Here is a 21970-nt window from a genome sequence, read left to right as displayed (position 1 = left end):
TCATAAGAATCTCTCTCTTCTACTGTCTCTCTCTTTCTCCCTTACTCTCTCTATCTTATCTCTCTCCCTTACTCTCTCTCTTATATCATCTACCTGTCTCTCTCTCCCCTCTCTCTCTCTCTCCCCCCCCCCACCTCTCTCTGCATGACTCAGGGAAGCTCCCCTCACATCCGATCACAGATCTGACCTTTGAAAAGAGAGAGAGAGAGAGAGAGAGAGAGAGAGAGAGGAGAGAGAGGGGATGACAGTAAGAGGGGGAGAGAGTAGAGGTGTGTATTTTATTCTCAGCCGCTGAAGTGATGAATGATTCACCCACTCAGTGTCTGGAGAGATTCACAGAACACAAACAATAACACAAACCCTCCTACAACGTCTAGTGATCTCCAATATCACTATCGATATTCCTTATATATATTTTCCATGCAGATAAAACTCTTTTGAATGTCATTGAATTGAAATATAGTCAGTGGGGTTCTTAGACAGAGCTGGTGTCTTAGAGATGATGGTATACTATAGATCTTATCTTCATTATAATATACTATAGATCTTATCTTCATGATAACATGCTATAGGTCTCATCTTCACTATAATATGCTTTAGATCTAATCTTCATGATAACTAGCTTTAGGTCGTAGCTACATGATAACTAGCTATAGGTCTTAGCTACATGATCACTAGCTTTAGGTCTTAGTTACATGATAACTAGCTTTAGATCTTAGCTATGTGACAACTAGCTTTATGGCTACATGCTGCTATGGATGCTCGCGGCCCCGCCCATGCGCGGCGTGCCACACGTGACCACCGCTTTACGTGATGACGCTGAATGTATATGAGCGCGGGCGGCGGGATCTCTCTCCCTTTTTACCGCCATCAGAGCGGAGTGTTTTCACCCCGGTCCGCTTCCACGCCTCACATCCGAGCCTCACCGCCCGCACCACAAGGTAGGGGCCGCGTCGTTATTCTGACACCACACCCGGGGTAGGGTGCAGCTGCCCGCCGTGGGGGACTCGGGTCGGCACACCGCGGCACGCGATGGTTAACAGTTCGATTGGCTCAAGAAGACAGCAGCCATGGCGCGCCTCCATGATGGTCCGCCCGGGACCCCCCGTCGCTGACACACGGTCCCCTCCGGACCCGGTCTGTCAACGGGTCCGGTCCTCGATCTCAGATGAGGTCCTCTAAAGGAGACCCTTTAGTTTAAAATTAATATCGGGACTTCTGCGATGACGCGGATTTTAATTCGGTCTTGACCTTATTCCGGTGACGAGGCTCCCGTTAAAACGGGGTTCAGCCTGCTGCTAGCCCAACGTGATGCTAGGGCACCGCGTCGGGACCCTAGCATCGGCACCCCACTGGTTTGCTGGGCTAAGCGCCTCTAGACAGGAGCCCCTAATGCCAGGCTTCACTTTTCAGCCCAAAGTGCGCATCAAACTAGCAGAGGAGCTAAGCCGAAGCTAGCGTGGGGTTAGCGGAGGCTAGCTGGTGAGCTAGCCCCACGCGCTGGGGATGGACTGGGGAAGATGCTAGGCTAACTCTGCTAACCAACGGTGGATCTACTGTCAAATGATCAGATTTCGCTGGCGGGCCTTTATAATGAAGAGGTTTGGCGGGTTATGGGGTGACGTGATGAAGTCTTGAGTTTGGTTATGGGTGAAGTGATGAAGGGGTTACTGGGTGACGTGATGAAGGGGTGAGTGTTTATGGGTAAGTGGTAAAGTAGTGAGTGTGGCTATCGGTGAAGGGGTTACTGGTTGTATGATGAAAATCTGAAGTGGTTTTGGGGTGAAGGGGTGAGTGTGCTTATGGGGTGACGTGATGAAGTCTAGTTTGGTTACTGGGTGAAGTTATGAAGGGGCGCGTGTGTTTCTAGGGAAAAGTTATGATGGGGTTAAGGGGTGAGCATGGTGATGGGATGGTGTGGGAGGGGTGATGCTTGGTGGTTCAACATGTGGTCAGACAGAGGTTGGTTGGAGCTGAACTGCCGTTCAGTTTCAAGTTTATTTTGAGGGGGAAAACGTAAAATAAATTTAGTTTAAACCAACTGGTGTTCATCATTTAGTGTGTTTCCTTTGTGTGTGGAGTGGGTGAGGATGTTCTTGTAGACCACGCTGCTGTAGCTCAACACATTCAGGTTCATCAACCTGACGTCCTCTCCATGGTAGACCTCCATATAATCACACACACTTTCCATAATGCATCGGCAATGAGCTCGTGTTTTCAGAGGGTTTGTCAGGCTTTTAGGGACAGCTGTTTAGTTTCCTATCCTTAGTCCAACAATAATGTCAACAATAATATTCATCAGGAATTACAGAAGAATGGGGACTGTAGCTTTGAAGTCCTGCGTGTTGCGTTATGCATTTAATATCTGAATCATTGACTATGGGATCCTCACCAACTGTTCTACAGAAGCACTGTTTTTACACCATGTCCTTAACGCTGGGAACTCCACATTAATTAATTGAGTTTACTATATAACATTAGAGTTGTTGGTCATTGGATACTTAATTGCAAGTTTGGTGCTGTGAAAGTAATTTCCTTTTAATAATTAGGACTATCGTAGATTAAGATGGAGATATAGATATTTGAAGTGTTTTAATTCTGAGTGAATGTGACCATGTGTACTCCATACTGGTCTGACTGTGACCATGTGAAGGTAGTGGAGCTAAGCCCAAGCTGATTGGTGCATTTGGTACCTGACACCTCCTCTACTGCCACACCCTCAGTCCTGTAGCATCACATTGTAGAAACAGAGTCAACTAAATTATTAACTATGTTAGTTGCAGCTAGGCATCCAAGCAATCATTAACGCTGATGAAGGAAATCCTGTAGTCTCCCCTCAAAACCACAGAAGAGGAAGTTTAGATGAGGAAGGTCTGTGGTGTACAGAGGACGGCCTGTCCTGGGTGGTGTAGTTTGAGGTCTGAGGTGAGTTCTGTACACCCCCCCCCCCCCCAATGATGCTGCCTCTGTTACCAAAGGTTTAAACATTGTAAATTAAAACAGACAAAAATAATCTGGATTACGCTGGTTTAATCTGGCATGTGGAAGCGGAACAAAGAGTTTACTGTTGACTATATAGAACCATCAAATTACTTGTACTACAACGGGTGGACACTGCCCAGTACAACCCCACTGTTCTGCTGGTGGACTCTGGGAGCTGCCCAGTACAACCAGGGGACTGATTGCCGTTGAAGCCTCCTCATTGTTGGCCTGTCTCTGGGAGGTCTGGAGGGGTTAGTTTTGTTCTTCTATGCGGAGCAGGCGGGGGGTGTTAAGCCTGTGTGGGGATAGATGGTTTGGTCCCCTACTACCTCCTAGCCCAACAGTCTGCTGACTGCATCAGTCTCATCCTTGTCCTCTTCCGGCCTAATGGTCTCTCTGGTCTCTCCACAGCACCGCCCTACTCCGCTAAGATGGCCGACCTCGACAAGTAAGTACTCACTTCTCCACTGTAGTGTCCAGGTCTCTCCCCTGTGGTCTCTCTTCACTGCTGGTCTCTCCCTCTGCAAGTCTCTCTCAATCGCTCTGTCTCTCCACCACTGGTCTGTTGCTCTCTCTCCACTCTCTTCAGACTTGCTCTATTCAGTCTTGTCTCTCTTCCCTTTCCTGTAGTAACATAACTTTTACAGGACTAATGTACATTGGTCTAAAGCAGTAGGGTCAAGAGCAGTAGGGTCTAAGACACTCTAGACTGGAGGAACCCTAACAGGCAGTGGAGGAACACAGGCTATCATTACTGTGGCCAGGAAGAGAGGGCTTAATTATGTTAATCAGTCTTGGAGATGGGGCTGTTGAGCAGATATCTTAATTGGTTAAATGGCTGTTAAATCTTTAATGACTGAGGACAAAGAAGGCTAGACCACAATGACTCCTTGTTTCTCTGGTCTGTCTTGGCCTGTATCTCCCTCTCTCCCCGTGGTCTGTCTCGCTTGTATCTCCCTATCTCCCCCTGGTCTGTCTCGCTTGTATCTCCCTCTCTCCCCCTGGTCTGTCTCGCTTGTATCTCCCTCTCTCCACCTGGTCTGTCTCGCTTGTATCTCCCTCTCTCCCCCTGGTCTGTCTCGCTTGTATCTCCCTCTCTCCCCCTGGTCTGTCTCGCTTGTATCTCCCTCTCTCCCCCTGGTCTGTCTCGCTTGTATCTCCCTCTCTCCCCCTGGTCTGTCTCGCTTGTATCTCCCTCTCTCCCCCTGGTCTGTCTCGCCTGTATCTCCCCCTGGTCTGTCTCGCCTGTATCTCCCCCTGGTCTGTCTCGCCTGTATCTCCCTCTGTCCCCCTGGTCTGTCTCGCCTGCATCTCCCTCTGTCCCCCTGGTCTGTCTCGCCTGTATCTCCCTCTGTCCCCCTGGTCTGTCTCGCCTGTATCTCCCTCTGTCCCCCTGGTCTGTCTCGCCTGTATCTCCCTCTCTCCGCCGTCATTGTGTCCGTCCTGTTTTCCATTGTGGTCTGGTGGTGCCCACTCACCACCTGCGGTCCAGACGGGTGACATTTAAACAGTGTTTTGACACTCAGCCGCCAGTGGGGGGCGCCACTCGCCCTGGCAGACCTTTCTTTCTCCTGAAAGTGTGGTCATCAAAATGGATCGTATTCGGTAGTTTTGCTATTATCTGTGCCTGATTTTCACGCATTTGTGTAAGTGAATAGTTTTGTTTTTGCGACTTGAGTGTCATTCGATAGCTGGTCTTAACTGGTGTAATGGAGAGGCTCTGTGTGGCTCTTGGTCACGGCTGGCCGGTCCCAGTTGGCTCGTCCCAGTGCTTATTACAGTTAAACACCGCCACTCTGAACAGACTGGGGACCTGGTGGGCTAGTGTGTCGGCTCAAGACAAAAGATTCTGGGTTCGATCCACAGCGTCTAGTCCTTTAGTACCTTTAGGCCTCCTAGAGCTAGATTACGCCTGACCCCTACCTGTCGGCCTCCTAGAGTTACTAATCACATGACTTGTGTTCCTCCTGAGCAGCAAGGAGCAGGAGATGGACCCCGCCGACATGGAGGACGTGGAGGAGGTGGAGGAGGAGGAGACGGGAGAGGATGAGAACAGCAAAGGTACCGCATGGAACACACACCACACCACCTGGCACCGCATAAACACCTGCACTAAACACTCAACACATTGCACTGCACACAATCGACTCATCACACCTACACGACACACGCACTCGCCTCAACAGACACTGCTCACACTGGGCAGCAGCCCTGACATGAGTCTGTCTCTAAGGCTCCTCCTCCTGCTCCTCCTGCTGGTCTCCCGGTATGAGGAGCACGGTGTGTGTTAACCGGATGGTTAATGTAGGCTGTGAGGCTGCGTGGGCCAGTGACTTGAGGTGGCGAGGCTGTCTGGGCCAGCGGTTGCTTGTAGAACCCAGTGGGCTCTGAGCTGACTTTGATGTGCTACACTAACACCTCCCGCCTCCCTCCGCTGCCTTCATGGCTGAAATTAGACGTCTATTTTTAGAGCAGGATTATCTTTACAAAACAAAGACTTCAGGGCCTTGTGACAGTCTTCTGTTGGTGTGGGCCGCATACTGCTTCCCTTCATCTACATGAGGTCTGCCAGATGCTGCCTGAGCTGGAGGATCTGGCAGAAGCATGTTAAACACAGCGCTGTGTTGAATTATTTATGATGAGACGCGTCCACATGAAGTGGTTGTGTAGTCTGTGATTGGTCCAGTGACGTGACTGTGCTGATTGGTTCAGTGACGACTGTGCTGATTGGTCCAGTGACGTGACTGTGGGCTCTGATTGGTCCAGTGACGTGACTGTGGGCTCTGATTGGTCCAGTGACGTGACTGTGGGCTATGATTGGTCCAGTGACGTGACTGTGGGCTGTGATTGGTCCAGTGACGTGACGGTGGGCTCTGATTGGTCCAGTGAGGTGACGGTGCTCTGTGCTCGGCTCTGTGTTGCAGCCCGTCAGCTGACGGTCCAGATGATGCAGAACCCGGAGATCCTGGCGGCGCTGCAGGAGAGGCTGGACGGCCTGGTGGGGTCGCCCTCTGGATACATGGAGAGGTACCAGTAACACCAGTATAACCAGTACACACACAGCCTGGTGGGGTCGCCCTCTGGATACATGGAGAGGTACCAGTATAACCAGTACACACACTTCCTGGTGGGGTCGCCCTCTGGATACATGGAGAGGTACCAGTATAACCAGTACACACACAGCCTGGTGGGGTCGCCCTCTGGATACATGGAGAGGTACCAGTATAACCAGTGTACACACGCATGGCGAGGTACCAGTACTACTTGTCACACACGGCGAGTTACCAGTACACACACGGCCTGGTAGGGTCCCCCTCTGGATACATGGAGGGTACAAGTCACGCACGCACGCACGCACGCACGCACGCACGCGCATAAACCAGTACACGTACACCAGTACACACACAGAGAGGTACCAGTTCACACACACAGAGGTACCGGAACTAGTACACGGGGGGCCAGCAGCAGCAGCCCTGGGGTCAGGGTTCTCCGGGTTGACGCCTCTGGCGATCCCAGGGAAGTTGTTCAGCACACCTATAGGCCGTTAGAGATGAGCTGAAGCACCACGCATACTCTGCCCTCCCTCCATCTGCATCACCCCTATGAACCCCCCCACCTCTCTCCAGCCTCCCCAAGGTGGTGAAGCGGCGCGTCCACGCCCTGAAGAACCTCCAGGTGAAGTGCGCCCACATAGAGGCCAAGTTCTACGAGGAGGTCCACGAGCTGGAGAGGAAGTACGCCGCCCTCTACCAGCCCCTCTTCGACAAGGTACCCGGCAACCATCCCACTCACACCCGACCAGTACCCCGGCAACCATCCCACTCCCACCCGACCAGTACCCCGGCATCCATCCCACTCACACCTGACCAGTACCCCTTCAACCGTCCCACTCACACCTGACCAGTACCCCTTCAACCATCCCACTCACACCTGACCAGTACCCTGTCAACCATCCCACTCACACCTGACCAGTACCCCTTCAACCATCCCACTCACACCTGACCAGTACCCTGTCAACCATCCCACTCACACCTGACCAGTACCCCTTCAACCGTCCCACTCACACCTGACCAGTACCCCTTCAACCATCCCACTCACACCTGACCAGTACCCTGTCAACCATCCCACTCACACCTGACCAGTACCCCTTCAACCATCCCACTCACACCTGACCAGTACCCTGGCAACCATCCCACTCACACCTGACCAGTACCCCGTAAACCATCACACTCACACCTGACCAGTACCCCTTCAACCATCCCACTCACACCTGACCAGTACCCCGTAAACCATCACACTCACACCTGACCAGTACCCCTTCAACCATCCCACTCACACCTGACCAGTACACCCTCCCTGTGGGTCTGTACCACGTCTCACCCTGAGATCCACACGTCTCACCCTGAGATCCACACGTCTCACCCTGAGATCCACACGTCTCACCCTGAGATCCACACGTCTCACCCTGAGATCCACACGTCTCACCCTGAGATCCACACGTCTCACCCTGAGATCCACACGTCTCACCCTGAGATCCACACGTCTCACCCTGAGATCCACACGTCTCACCCTGAGATCCACACGTCTCACTCTGAGATCTACACGTTTCACTCTGAGATCCACATCACCCCCCAGCCCCCCTGATGGCTCCAGTGACTCCTGCTGAGACAAAGCGCTGATGTCCCTGGGGCTGCTAACTAGGCCTCTCATTACTGTTGATGCAGCTCTACCCCCCCCCCCAGCTCCCATAGATAAGACACAACATTCAGACACCGCACATGACCTCAAATCCTTACCTTTGCTAAACACTTGAACTTGTAAACTTGTGTGGTATTATGTAATATTCAATATAGTTGGAGGAGGTGGTAGCTAGTTGTTGGCCTGGGTGGGGGTATCGGTTAGCCTGGGGGGGGGGGGGGGGGGGGATAGCGAGCTGTCAGCCCCAGTGTGAGCTGCTTGGTACGGTTGCTACTGTGATGCTAACGCTCTTGTTTTTCCTCAGAGGAGCGACATCGTGAAGGCCGTCTACGAGCCCACGGACGAGGAGTGTGAGTGGAAGCCTGCCGAGGAGGAAGAGCTGACCGTAAGTAACCAAGCACAACCCGTTAGAACCAGTATACAACTGCTACCATCAGCTGTAACCAGTAGGAACCATTCCCTATATACATATGGTACCATCAGCTGAAACCAGTAGGAACGAGTCCCTATATACATCTGGTACCATCAGCTGAAACCAGTAGGAACGAGTCCCTATATACATCTGGTACCATAAGCTGAAACCAGTAGGAACGAGTCCCTATATAGAAACCTTAATAACGGGTAGAAGCCGACCAGAACCTGAACTCTTTTCCTGTTTTGATTTTGGCCCTACTGACATCGGTCTGGGCTGGTAGGGTTAAGTTCGGGTTCAGAAATGTCTGACTATAAGGGTGATGAGTTGTGTACCTCTGACTGAGGGGGATGAGTTGGGTACCTCTGACTGAGGGGGATGAGTTGGGTACCTCTGACTGAGGGGGATGAGTTGGGTACCTCTGACTGAGGGGGATGAGTTGGGTACCTCTGACTGAGGGGGATGAGTTGGGTACCTCTGACTGAGGGGGATGAGTTGGGTACCTCTGACTGTGGGGGATGAGTTGGGTACCTCTGACTGAGGGGGATGAGTTGGGTACCTCTGACTGAGGGGGATGAGTTGGGTACCTCTGACTGAGGGGGATGAGTTGGGTACCTCTGACTGTGGGGGATGAGTTGGGTACCTCTGACTGAGGGGGATGAGTTGGGTACCTCTGACTGTGGGGGATGAGTTGTGCTCCTCTGTTGATGATGGAGTTGTTCTTGATGCAGTTTTTTTGTGTGCCCCATCAGGAGGAGATGAAGGAGAAGGCCAAGGTGGAGGAGGAGAAGAAGGATGAGGAGAAGGAGGACCCTAAAGGCATCCCCGAATTCTGGCTCACCGTCTTCAAGAACGTTGACCTGCTCAGCGACATGCTCCAGGTAGGCCAATAAGAGCCTGATATGGTGTGACCCAGAGCCGCTCAGCCAATCAGGGGGAGCTTTGAGTTTGGGGGGGCCCCCTGCTGGCTGCTTCTTGTCAACTTTTACACTAGTAACATCCTACATGAACATCCACATTTACACTATTAACATCCTACATGAACATCCACATTTACACTAGTAACATCTTACATGAACATCCACATTTACACTATTAACATCCTACATGAACATCCACATTTACACTAGTAACATCCTACATTAACATCCACATTTACATTTAGGGCATTCAGCGGAAACTTCTATCCAAAGCGACTTACAATAACTACTTTTTTCAGCGATAGTGTTGTTTCTCTTTCTTCTCTGTATAGTAAGGATGTTAATAGAACTAGGTGCCAAACACTTACCATCGCTAGGTGAACCCATTCCCCGTATACAACAAAGTTAGCTAGGATAAGATGCTACATGAAGTACCTGCTTAAGTGCCAGGACGTACAACATGCAAGTGCATACATTAAGTGCCATTTAAACTGGTGCACGTTTTAGATGACATGAGGGATGGACATGGAGCCCTTCTATGCCTGAAGACATGTTGTTCAACATGTCGTTGTGTGGTTTCATAACCTTCCATGGGGAGGGATGTGTTGGAAGTCTTCCTGAGTGAATTTAACTGGGTCGGGTGAACTTTGGTCTTTGTCCACAGGAACACGACGAACCCATCCTTAAACATCTACAAGACATCAAAGTCAAGTTCTCTGATCCGGGACAGCCCATGGTGAGTTGGGACGCGAGACACCAGTGTTCACACATGGGCCTTTAGATCCACACATGAACTGAAGGGTTTTCTGTCCTCCAGAGCTTCTCTCTAGATTTCCACTTCGAGCCCAACGACTTCTTCAGCAACACTCTGCTGACCAAGGCCTACAAGATGAGGTCCGAGCCCGACGAGACGGAACCCTTCTCCTTCGACGGGCCCGAGATCATGGGCTGTACCGGGTAGGTGCGCCTCACTGCATGGATGGAGAGCTCAAAGCTGCTCCATGTCCTTTAGGGCACTAAATAGCCTCGTGATGCCGTGGTACATCTACCTGTCACCCTCCTGTCTCCCTGGAGGAAGACCCCCTCCTCTTGGGCCTCCCTCTGACTTTCTGTCTTGAGTGGGCTGGGGGTTATGGGTCCAGTAATATGGGGCCTGGATGGACCTTGAGAATGGGAATGCTGACAAACGGTGATACAGAAGGACTCGTGTAGAGACGGACAGGGGGTCTGTGTAGGGACGGACTCTCGAACTCAGTCCTTACCAGACCAGGTCAGCGGCTCTGCTACGTTGACCCCAGTGTTTCCTGCTCCTCAGCTGTGTGATCGACTGGACCAAGGGGAAGAACGTAACGCTGAAGACCATCAAGAAGAAGCAGAAGCACAAGGGCCGCGGCACGGTGAGGACGGTCACCAAGACGGTCCCCAACGACTCCTTCTTCAACTTCTTCACGCCGCCGGAAGGTGAGGAGCAGTCTACCTGTCCCTCAGGAACCCTCGAGGTTCAGCCGACTCTAAAGAGAGGAGCTGCACACAGACTGCTCACCTTCATGTCGATGTGGAGATGTCTCTAACCTTCTGCCCTTCTTCCTCTTCCAGTGCCCGAGAGCGGAGAGCTGGTGAGTGGATGAACTTTACTTTGACGTTCCCAGTGGTGGCTGGCTGTTACCATGGTGATACCGTGACGGTACAGTCGCCATGGTGATCCTGTGTCGCTATGCGGAATTTCTCTAGCGATCCATCTAGTTTCTATGGTTGTAACCCCGTTACCGTGGTGATGCTGCTTGGGGGTAACCATGGTGTTGCTCTGGGTGGTCTAACGGGGTGGGGTCTAACGGTGTCTGGTAACGTGTCCCCTTCAGGATGAGGACTCTGAGGCGGTCCTGGCGGCGGACTTTGAGATCGGACACTTCATCCGTGAGCGCATCGTTCCCCGGGCCGTGCTGTACTTCACCGGCGAGGCCATCGAGGACGACGACGATGACGTGAGTCAACTAGCGGTCCCCCGGCTGACGAGTGGTCGTCACCCGACCGACTAGTAGTCACCCCCCTTCTAAAACTGTCACCAAACTAGTGGTTTCCTTTTGACCCATAAGGTGCTGATGAACTAATGATGGTGACTCTTGGTAACCCTTGTTTTCCCTTTGCAGTATGATGAGGAGGGAGAAGAGGCCGATGATGAGGTAAGACCAAACTAGTAGATAACCCTAACCCTTGAGACATAACTTACTAGGTGTTGCCTTGGTGATCTGGTCTTAAAGACTCTGAAGCACTAATTGTGCTATGTCCTTCTGTCTATAAGGAGGGAGAGGAAGAGGCTGATGAGGAGAACGACCCCGACTACGATCCCAAGGTAAGACCACAGCTCCTGTGTGATGAAGATGGTGTGAAAGTGAAACGGCTACCGCAGTGGTCCTTGATAAGACCTGTCCTTGTGCTAAACACAACCATGTGGTCACTAGCTGGGATCATTTATCATTTGTCCACTGCCGCTGATCTGTTAACCCAGTCTATTATGTTTTACTCTTGTTTTTACTGTATATTATGATTTGTTTTATTTCGCTTTATTTTAAATTTATTAAGGGACCATCTTCCAGTCAGGGACTAAGGATGTAAATTAGCCTAGGGCTATAATCCTGTATATTTACATTTTTATTTTTTTAAGTTTTTTTTTAAAAATATATTTTGTCCCTTTTGTAAAAATACATCTCTCAAACCACCCCTCGCGTCTCAGAAGACCTCCTTCTGGAGGGTACTGTAGACCACCTACTGGTCTTCTAGCCTGTAAGGTGCATCTCTGATTGATGGCCTTTACAGAAGTACACTTCACATAATTACTTTACTGTCATAGCTGGCATCGCTGCCACACCAACACAGGGCTTCGTTATTAGGATATTGGGTATTTTCCTCCATAAGTTTGGGGTCTCCGGTTATTACCTTTGTTGTTTGACGTAGGACCACTGCTGTAGCTGTTGGTTTGTTGGGGTTCAACATACAGAATACATATTGTCAAGCGCTCCGATCCGTGCCCCGGATCTCTGATGTCACCACGTTGAGCAACCTAACCAAACGCAGTAACATTCAGTACCCATGCATGCCCATACCTGCTTACCCACTTACACTGCAAACGTAAATAAGTGACTCCTTGGATAAAGCGGTTATGCATAGGTCGGGGAAATGCCTTATGAATGTGGTTTTAGTATCTGACCCTCTGCTGAAAGCTGGTTATGGTGAATAAAGTCTTTGCTAACTTGTACATATTCCAGTACACTAGAGCAAAACACTTCTTTCATTTCAAGTCTTTCTCAATCCTAACTTTCATTTCATGCTACAAAACCCTCTATCCTCAAAGATGACTTTCCCCTACCTAGATCCATCCTAAAGAGGAAAGGGTAGTGAGGTCTGATCCCCAATGTCCTGGTTGACCCTACCACCCCTTAGCGACCTGAATGTCCTGGTACCCCCTAGAACAACACCCCTTATTGACCTGAATGTCCTGGTATCTAGAGCAAGACGACCCTAACACCCCTTAGCGACCTGAATGTCCTGGTACCCCCTAGAACAACACCCCTTATTGACCTGAATGTCCTGGTATCTAGAGCAAGACGACCCTAACACCCCTTAATGACCTGAATGTCCTGGTACCCCCTAGAACAACACCCCTTATTGACCTGAATGTCCTGGTATCTAGAGCAAGACGACCCTAACATCCCTTAATGACCTGAATGTCCTGGTACCCCCTAGAACAACACCCCTTATTGACCTGAATGTCCTGGTATCTAGAGCAAGACGATCCTAACACCCCTTAATGACCTCAGAATGCATTGCGCTTCACGTTGGATAACGCTGTCTGCTAAATGACCGGATAAATCCATAGATGTCCGAGTCCTCGACCTGACAGCGTGCCCAGGGCTCCGTGACCTTCTGTATTCTGCACTCTTCAGTCGTTGTGTTCCCCTGGGATGCCTTGGTTAAGCCAGCGCCTGTGTATCACGTTTCTCCACTAGGTTTAGCGGGGTGTCTGTAGAGCACTAACAATATCCTGGTAGGTACCCATGGCTCTCCTCCATCACCTTTCCTTTTGCCTGGCTTCCATCTCCCCATCCTCCTCCACCTCTGCTCCCTCCCCCTTGTCTCCCTCCACCTCACTAACCTGTTGGGGTGTTGTGGCGTTCCCTCTAACCCGTCGTCCCAGTAACCAGGGCTATTCTGTATGTTGAGAGGCCTCCCCCCCCCCCCCCCCGCCCCGTTTGGTTTGCTTGTGTGCCCGTTCTAGACGCCGCCATGCTGGACATGTTCCTCATTTCAGGGTTAACTTCAGCGAGACTGAACCAAGGCAGACCAGTACACACAAAGCATATCCCAGCAGGTGTCCTCACCAGTAGGACCAGTGGCATGGGTCAGACCTGGCCGATTGACCAGTTGAATATGCATCTGAGTAATCGTGTGGAAACCTGCCTTTCGAGTTTTACTTCTGAAACGATGCTGGAAAACCAGATGTTTTCCGGCAGTGAACTTTCTAGTCAGGGCCACGCCCACTAAATGTAGGACCCTTTTTGTGTACGGAGTAGTCCTGTGTTTAAGCATCTATTGGTGTTGAAGCTCAGGTAGAACGGTGGAACACCCCCATGAAGGCATTTGTCTCTGGACCATCAGAGTTCAAACCCCACCGTTATTGCAGCCTGTCACTGAAACGTCTGCCACGGCCTTCATGCATTTCCCCCGGCCAGCAGAGGGAGCACTAGGAATGGAACCATCACACCTCACACATTACCTTTTATGAGCAGGTCGGCTGCTGTTTGTTTTGTGTTCAAGGCATCATTGGGGATGTGCGCCTTGTGATGCTGACTACATTACAAGCACTTTGAACTTTCATTACCTGGTTGACCTCCCAGACGAACGATTCAATCCAACCTCCCCAATCTTGTCTCTGGATAGTCCAGTGTGTAGTGGTGTGCGTGTTTGTGTATGCACCTGTAGTGGTGTGTGTGTGTGTTCTGTGTTAACCCCTGCCTTTCCACTATGGTCTCGTTGCAGAAGGACGCCAACCCGACACCCGAGTGTAAACAGCAGTGAGATCGCCCCCCTGCTGCTCGGAGGACTAACGACACTGTAACAAGACTCCTACTAGACTCGCACCGCCTTATGATGTTTTGTATTTTTCTTGGTAGAAATAAATTGAAGAAAAAAAGAAAAGGGGTTTAAGATTTTTGTTACCAGAACTGTTCTAACCCAGCGAGCCCGGCTCGGTATACGAGGTCTTTAGCATCTTAAAATACTAGTGATCCCGTAGTATTTTAGCGTCTTAAACCCTGGTATACGTGGTGTTTTTCCGTTGTGTTCTCCTCTGTATTATAGCCCCCCTGCAGGTCGCATGGTATTCTCCGCTAGGTTTACTCTCACTTTGGTTGTGTTTACTCGTGGACAACAGCTGATGCAGGCAGTGTCACCGTGACGATACCCCCTCCTCCCCAGTATCCCCCTCCCCCATTTCTCCAGCCCTTCAGGGTCGGTCTGGAAGATTCTGTAGCACTTGGGACCCGGTGGGGGTGGAGGATGGATCAGAACCAGTCTGTCATCAGGGTCCTAGAGACGCCCCCCCCCCCCCCACACACCAAACCTAGAAACCCGGGTCCGCTCCCTAAACCAAACATTCCAGTATCCCTGGCCGGCACCCGACCAGGTCAACTAACAGAACCATGTGTCACCGCTGCTCAAACCTTCGGGACCAGTTAGCTTCCCCCCCCACCCCCCCGCCCCCAACCCTAGCCCCAGCACTTTGTACCGTCTGTTAGCATCCAGCGCACTAGCTTCTGTCTAGCGGGTTGCATGCTAACACGTGAGCCTGTTTCTGGCTGGTTGACGTGCTAGCCTCCGTCTAGCGGCTTAGTCGTGTCTGGCGTTGAACTGGTGTTGAACCCTCGTCTGATTTTTAGAGAGCGTTGCATGTGTGTGTAGGACCAGCTGGTAGACGTAGTGCACAGAGAGAGATTCCAACCCGAGATCGGAGGTGTGTCACTTCTAAGTCCCGCCCCAAAGGTCAGCTGACTCCCACCTTGCTCTGACCACGCCCACCCCCTGGGGTCAAAGTTCAACTTTATCACTGTGAAGGAAACAAAGCACCAATAAGAAGGCTGCCCCCCCCCCCCCCCCCGCCTGAAGCACATTAGAGCAATAAGAGAAGATGATTGGCTCCCGCCCTCGTGGTCTGAACTGCCCCCGGTGGACAGCCAGGGTATAAAGTTAGCAGCTGTTGTCAGGGTTAAATGCTATGCTACAAGTTACCAATGTATTCAATAACTGTACGTGTATATTCATGAATAAACTGGTTCAACGTGTACTGCCGTCTCTGAGTCGTCATTATGGTGCCTCTAGTCTTAAGGTAACCTTGGTTTATTCACTATTGACTCAGCTAGGAGTCGATGTTCACTGGGTGTACTTGCCTTCTACAAAACGCCTCCTTTAGGGAGTACACACACACACTTTACTCCCTAGAGGTGGTGTGTTGCGTTTTGTAGAAGACGTGACCGATGCGAGGAGAAAGTGGGTGCAGTCATTTTACATTTAGGGTATTTCGCTGACTTACACCCAAAGCGACTTCCAAAAGTTAAAGATTTGTCAAAGGGAAATAATATATGGCTGTTGGTACCGTAAGGATGTTCAAGACACAATGTCACTATTCATTGACATCGCAGAGTGTATGTACTTTAGTGGAGACACTCCTTTACAATAGTACTGTGCGGTGTGATCCCTTCATACAGCTACATGGCCCTGCTCACTAAACACTACTGTTAGGTATGACCACTTCGCCAGTGTATCCAGTAGCTGAATCCGGGTGTTTAAGAAGCAGTCGGAGAGGGTCTCTGCAGCATCAGGCGCTCTAACTGCGGGGGGCTCCGTCGAGTGACGACACCACATTTCAGACGGATCGAGTCACTCGCCGCAAACATCTGCCTCGTCGAGGGGTCTCGTTTGAGTTGTGTGTGTGTGTGGGGGGGGGGGGGGGGGGGGCTGGGCTGGGCACTAATCCTCACGTGGAAGATGTGAAGCTATATTTAGTTCGATATATGATTTATAAATATTCAAATGAACGTCCGGAGCCCCGTCCCCTCTGGCTGTCACTCAGGGGGGCGGGGCTCTGCGGAGAAGTGGGGGGGAATCAACGAAACGAGCAGACCCCTCTCTCTCTCCCTCACTCCCTCTCTCGCCCATCGACCACTGCACGACCACCGGACTACCAGACGCGTTAAGTCCGCAGCAGCTCCTCGTCCAACGCCTCCCCGACGAGGCGCGCCGCGGGTCCCCTGGAGCGAGCACGCGGCAGCGGTGCGTGAAGACGCGCGGCGCTTGAAGACGCGCGGCGCGTACGCCACGTACGCCAAGATGCTGGAGAGTGGCGGCGGCGAGGCGCTGAAGGACGGCCTGCTGGAGAAGCGCGGCGACGGGCTGCTGCAGCGGTGGAAGAAGAAGCGCTGCGTGCTGACGGAGGAGGGGGTGCTGCTGCTGCCGCCCAAACAGCACGACCCCCACCCGCACCACCACTCGCACCACCCGCACCTCCACCCGCAGCCGCCTGGGGACACCGGCCGCATCAAGCAGCTGCACTTCGCCAACATCAGGACAGTGGACTGCGTGGAGCGGAAAGGGAAGTACGTGTACTTCACGGTGGTGACCACGGAGGGGCGGGAGGTGGACTTCCGGAGCCCCCAGGAGGCGGGCTGGTCCGCGGAGATCACCTTGCAGATGGTTCAGTACAAGAACCGCCAGGCGGTGCTCGCCGTGCGCTCGACGCGGCAGAAGCAGCAGCTGCTGGCCGGCCCAGGGGCGGGGGTTCCCGGACACGTCAAGACCCCCACCGGACACGGCAAGCCCCCCCAAGGACACGGCAAGACCTCCCGCGGCGCGGCGCCCGGCGTCGCCTAGAGACACCGCGGTCGACGCGTTCACAATCCGCGGTAAGAGAGGCAGCTCGCGCACGCATGAGGTTACCCACGCGTGCGCACACAAGCGCGCACACACACACACACAGTCACATCGCGATATTAGCACGATGATAAAACGTTGTCATATTGATAAAATGGTCGATCAGTTGATTTCTGATAGTTAAGAACTATCGCCTGTTTGTCACGTCGCGTTACGCACGGGAGCGCGAGCTCCCATGCGTAACGTGATCACCGGGCTCTCCCACTGGGTGCTCCGTGTTAGATCTCTCGTCTCGGTCCGTCGCGTCGTGTTGCTGGTCTCAGACTCTAACGGGGTTTACTCCGCAGGTCTCTGGATCCAGAAGAGGACTAGAACCGGGACCACCTCACTTTTCAGCACCCCTCCCCCTCCATCACCCCTATGGAGACACCCCCACAGACACTAGACCGGGACCGGACGTGACCGACGGGTCATCACCTCCCCCCTATTTATGAAGTGTGTAAATATCCATGTCGTGTGTCTTTTCTACCCTGATGTTGTCAGAGGTCAGAGTGTAGACGAACATCTGGACCGTGTCGATTGAGGAGAGACCTTCACTGAACACCATATCCCAGCTCTCCTCTCCCTACCAATCACATGTGAGACGCTAGGATCCGCAGCACCGGACCCCGGTATATGAGGATGATTTGGATGTTCTCATGACGACGTCCTGTCGTCAATGCTCCTCATTGTGTAGCGTAATCCAGGTTGACCAATTAACCAAATAGTTTACACAAATTAACCAATTAGTTGACAGCCATTCAGTAGAAACAACCCCTGCTCTGTCCAGAAGGTTGTTTAGCACAAAGTTATTGTTGCAGTGTCTTAGCTCATGCTAGCATCTCTCTGCTTGGACTGTTAGCCCTGACACAAGTCCCAGCTCGTACCCCTTTACTGTATAAAAGGGGTACCTTTAATACAATGACGGGGGTCAAGGGCGAATGAGAGACAGTACCCCTTTACTGTACTCCTCTATCTATTGTACCCCCTCTATACTCTGTCTATACTATACTATCCCCTCCTGTCTCTCTTTATCCCTCTCTCTCCTGTCCTCCCCCCCCCCCTCGGCCCAGCGTGGGTAACGGTGGGTAACCGTCGGTAACCCTGGGTAACTCTCAGTTACAGTTGGTATCCCTGGGTAACCAACAGTTACCGTCGGTAACCCTGGGTAACCGCCTTAACGGACATTCCAAGCCACAATTCTTTCACTCTGTTGTAGACAAACTGATTCTGTCCAAGTGTTCTTTGAATAAAGTTATAACATAATATGTTGAGCTACTTATGGATTATTTCAAACACGTTTTAAGGCTTTTTATGGATGTTTTGTACGTGTTAGAGTAACATGAAATACGCGTAGATGGTCTTTACATTTTGTAATAACCTAGCATTAATTATAGCTGGATTTTGATGACAAATATTCACTCCCCCAACTCTCTCTCTCTCTCTCTCTCTCTCTCTCTCTCTCTCTCTCTCTCTCTCTCTGATATCAATATGTTTTTCTGTTTTGACCAGCGGTTATTCTGGGAATAAGTGAGGCTCATTGAGATGGAAACATGGCCTTCAGCGACACGGCAACAATACATCTATTGACCCAACTAGGGTTGCGTGGCCTGAGTGCTGCTATAGTTGATCTCAAAGAGGGGGGCATGGCCTGTGTGCTGCTAAAGTTGATCTCAACGAGGGGGGCGTGGCCTGTGTGCTGTTATAGTTGATCTCAACGAGGGGGGCGTGGCCTGAGTGCTGCTATAGTTGATCTCAAAGAGGGGGGCGTGGCCTGTGTGCTGCTATAGTTGATCTCAACAAGGGGGGCGTGGCCTGAGTGCTGCTATAGTTGATCTCAAAGAGGGGGACGTGGCCTGTGTGCTGCTATAGTTGATCTCAACGAGGGGGGCGTGGCCTGTGTGCTGCTATAGTTGATCTCAATGAGGGGGGCGTGGCCTGTGTGCTGCTATAGGTGATCTCAACGAGGGGGGTGTGGCCTGTGTGCTGCTATAGTTGATCTCATTGAGGGGGGCGTGGCCTGTAAAAATAAGCTTAATATGATCATATGTAATATTATATAATATACTAGGATAATTATCTACTTAAGTTTTCCTATTATCTGGACCTCAGCGGTCTTCTCAAGAAACATATGTTTTTTTCAGAGATGAGATGTAAAGCCTTTCACAGCTTCTTACCCTCACCCCCACCCCAGCCCTCAGAGGAAGTCCTCATACCTGCTTGATGCCGTCTACGGTTACAGCGCCAAATGGGCTCTTGCTATCTGCGTTAGCGTGCTATCTGCGTTAGCGTGCTATCTGTATTAGGGTGCTATCTGCATTAGAGTGCTATCTGCGTTAGCGTGCTATCTGCATTAGGGTGCTATCTGCGTAAGCGTGGTTGTTGATGCAGACCTTCAAGGTGACCTCCTGTGTGTTCAGCGAGATCAGACTGCCCTCAGTCCTGATGAACACCACGCACACAGACACAAACGCACGCACTCACGCACGCAAACATGCACGCACACACGCACAAGGACACGCACGCAGACACGAACGCACACACAGACGAATGCATCCAGAAATACTGTTCAGCTTGGATTTTTGAGGACCCATCGAAATATATATTTAACCTTTCTCCCTCAAAGCCCTATAAATACACACACAAACACACACATATATATATACAAACACACACACACACACACACACAATAAACACACCATACACGCACACATACACAAATACATAAAAACACACACACACACACACACACACACAAATATGTACTCACTCAGAACCCCCCCCCCCCCACACACACACCTGTTGCCGTGGTGAGTTAGAAGCCAAGTTGGCAGGGCTGAGTTTACACATCATGAGAAAAGTCACCTTGTTACACACACACACACACACACACACACACACACACACACACACCCACACACACACACACACACACACACACACACCTCCCCTGGATCCTGGCTTCTACGGTGGTGAAGTCATCCTGTTCAAACGCTCTCTCTCTGGTTGAAGGTCACTGATAGGCTGGCCCAGCAGGCCCACAGCCAATCACAGCCTCCGTGTGAAATACATCATTCACCTCTCTGAAAACATGATAATTAGTTAATATGGTGATTAGGTAAGGATGATGATTGCTAGGTCATATTTGATACAACATTCGCTCTCAATTCAATTCAAAAAGCTTTATTGGCATGATAATCAAATGTTAACATTGCCAAAGGAGGTGAACAATTATGAGGTCAAAGTAAAAAACTTTAAATATCAAATATATATGATGAGAGAAGGACATCAGGACCTCTCTCTCTCTCTCTCTCTCCTTCTCTCCCTCTCCCTCCCCCTCTTCCTCCCCTCTCTCTCTCAACATCTTCTCATGGTCAACTAACATCTCTTGCTCGTCTCCATGGAAACAGAAAGACGCACAGAGTTCAATTGGTGACCTGTAGCAGAGTGCTAGCAGGGGCTACACTAAACAAGCCAGCTGTAGCTAAGCTAACAGAGCTAACTAAATTAACCCAGCCAGCTGTAGCTAAGCTAACAGAGCTAACTTAACTAACCCGGCCAGCGGAAGCTAAGCTAACAACTAACTAGCAATGCCTCTCTCAAGAAGCAGTGGAAGATGTGGTTGGTGGTGGCCGTCACCACGGTTACAGAGGGATGGAGCCACCAGGGGGCTGCCCCAGGGCGCCGGGCCGGGACAGCGGACCCTCAGAGCTCTCTGGAGCCGCGACTAACGCTTAGCTGCCGAGTTTATAAACACACAAAGCAGCTGGTTGTACAGCTGCTGACCAAACACACTCCACACATCTGTCTGTCTGTCTGTCTGTCGCTCGGTCTGTCGGACTGTGTCTTGTCTGTTTGTCTGTTTCTTGGTCTGATTGTTTCTGTCTCTCTGTTTGTCTCTCTGGAGAGAGAGGAGCAGGGGGGACAGGAGGAGGAGGAGAGAGGAGCAGGAGAGAGGAGGAGGGACAGGAGGAGGAGGAGAAAGGAGGAGAGAGAGGAGGAGGGGGGACAGGAGGAGAAGGAGGGACAGGAGGAGGAGCAGAGAGAAGGAGGAGAGAGAGGAGGAGGAGAGAGGAGGAGGAGAGAGGGGGAAGAGCAGGAGGAGGAGAGAGGAGGAGGAGAGAGGGGGAGGAGAGAGGAGCAGGAGAGAGAGGAGGAGGAGCAGGTGGAGGAGGAGGAGAGAGGAGCAGGAGGAGAGAGGGGGAGGAGAGAGGAGCAGGAGAGAGAGGAGGAGGAGCAGGAGGAGGAGAGAGGAGCAGGAGGAGAGAGGAGAGAGGAGCAGAAGGAGAGAGGAGGAGGAGAGAGGAGCAGGAGGAGGAGGAGCAGGAGGAGGAGAGAGGGGGAGGAGAGAGGAGCAGGAGAGAGAGGAGGAGGAGCAGGTGGAGGAGGAGGAGAGAGGAGCAGGAGGAGAGAGGGGGAGGAGAGAGGAGCAGGAGAGAGAGGAGGAGGAGGAGAGAGGAGCAGGAGGAGAGAGGAGAGAGGAGCAGAAGGAGAGAGGAGGAGGAGAGAGGAGCAGGAGGAGGAGCAGGAGGAGGAGGAGGAGCAGGAGGAGCAGGAGGAGGAGGAGCAGGAGGAGAAAGAAGCCTCCCAGTGTACAGACAGTGCTCCCTGCAGACCGGAGGGTTCTGGAGGAACAAAGGAGCCATCCTTCTATTTCTGTGAGCCCTCCGGCGGAGCGTGTGGAGAACAGCTTTATGTTCCACTCCTGGGTCTCGTGACTGTGCTGTCTTAGTGTGTGTGTGTGAGCATGTGTGTGTGTAAACGTAGGCCTGTTTGTAAGCGTGCCTTTGTGTATGCATGTGTGATTGTAATTGAAGTATATGTCTCTCTAAGCGTGCCTGTGTGTGTGTGTGTGTGTGTGTGTGTGTAAGCGTGTTTGTGTGTGTTTGTTTGAATGTGGGTGTGTGTGTGTGTACGTGGCTGTCTGTGTGTCTGAAGAAGTGTGTTTGTTTGTGTGGGGTGCCTGTTAGTGTAAGTGTGTGTGTGTGTGTGTGTGT

At 51.5% G+C, this 21970-nt stretch overlaps 2 protein-coding genes across 3 annotated transcripts; both read left to right on the top strand.

The window, feature by feature from the left end:
- Nucleotides 1–823: 823 nt before the first annotated feature.
- nap1l1 (nucleosome assembly protein 1-like 1) lies at nt 824–15347 on the top strand (the record flags this gene model as incomplete). Of its 2 annotated transcripts, XM_079735500.1 has the most annotated exons (15): nt 824–941; nt 3394–3430; nt 4958–5043; nt 5907–6009; nt 6609–6750; nt 7985–8065; nt 8845–8973; nt 9677–9748; nt 9830–9969; nt 10328–10473; nt 10609–10628; nt 10872–10994; nt 11160–11192; nt 11312–11362; nt 14047–15347. In XM_079735500.1, 15 exons carry the CDS (start codon nt 824–826, stop codon nt 14083–14085), a joined length of 1320 nt encoding a protein of 439 aa, XP_079591626.1. In that variant the 3' UTR covers nt 14086–15347. The 2 variants fall into 2 exon arrangements, with proteins under 2 accessions (XP_079591626.1, XP_079591627.1); XM_079735501.1 differs by lacking the exons at nt 824–941; nt 3394–3430; nt 4958–5043; nt 5907–6009 and adding an exon at nt 6035–6198.
- A 1045-nt stretch (nt 15348–16392) lies between these two features.
- Nucleotides 16393–16932, top strand: phlda1 (pleckstrin homology-like domain, family A, member 1; the record flags this gene model as incomplete). Its single annotated transcript, XM_079735648.1, has 1 exon — nt 16393–16932. One exon carries the CDS (start codon nt 16393–16395, stop codon nt 16930–16932), a length of 540 nt encoding a protein of 179 aa, XP_079591774.1.
- Nucleotides 16933–21970: the final 5038 nt, after the last annotated feature.

The sequence above is a fragment of the Pollachius pollachius genome (genome assembly GCF_949987615.1).
Source record: "Pollachius pollachius genome assembly, chromosome: 4".
NCBI classification, from domain to species: domain Eukaryota; kingdom Metazoa; phylum Chordata; class Actinopteri; order Gadiformes; family Gadidae; genus Pollachius; species Pollachius pollachius.
This window is presented reverse-complemented; position numbering and strand designations above follow the sequence as displayed.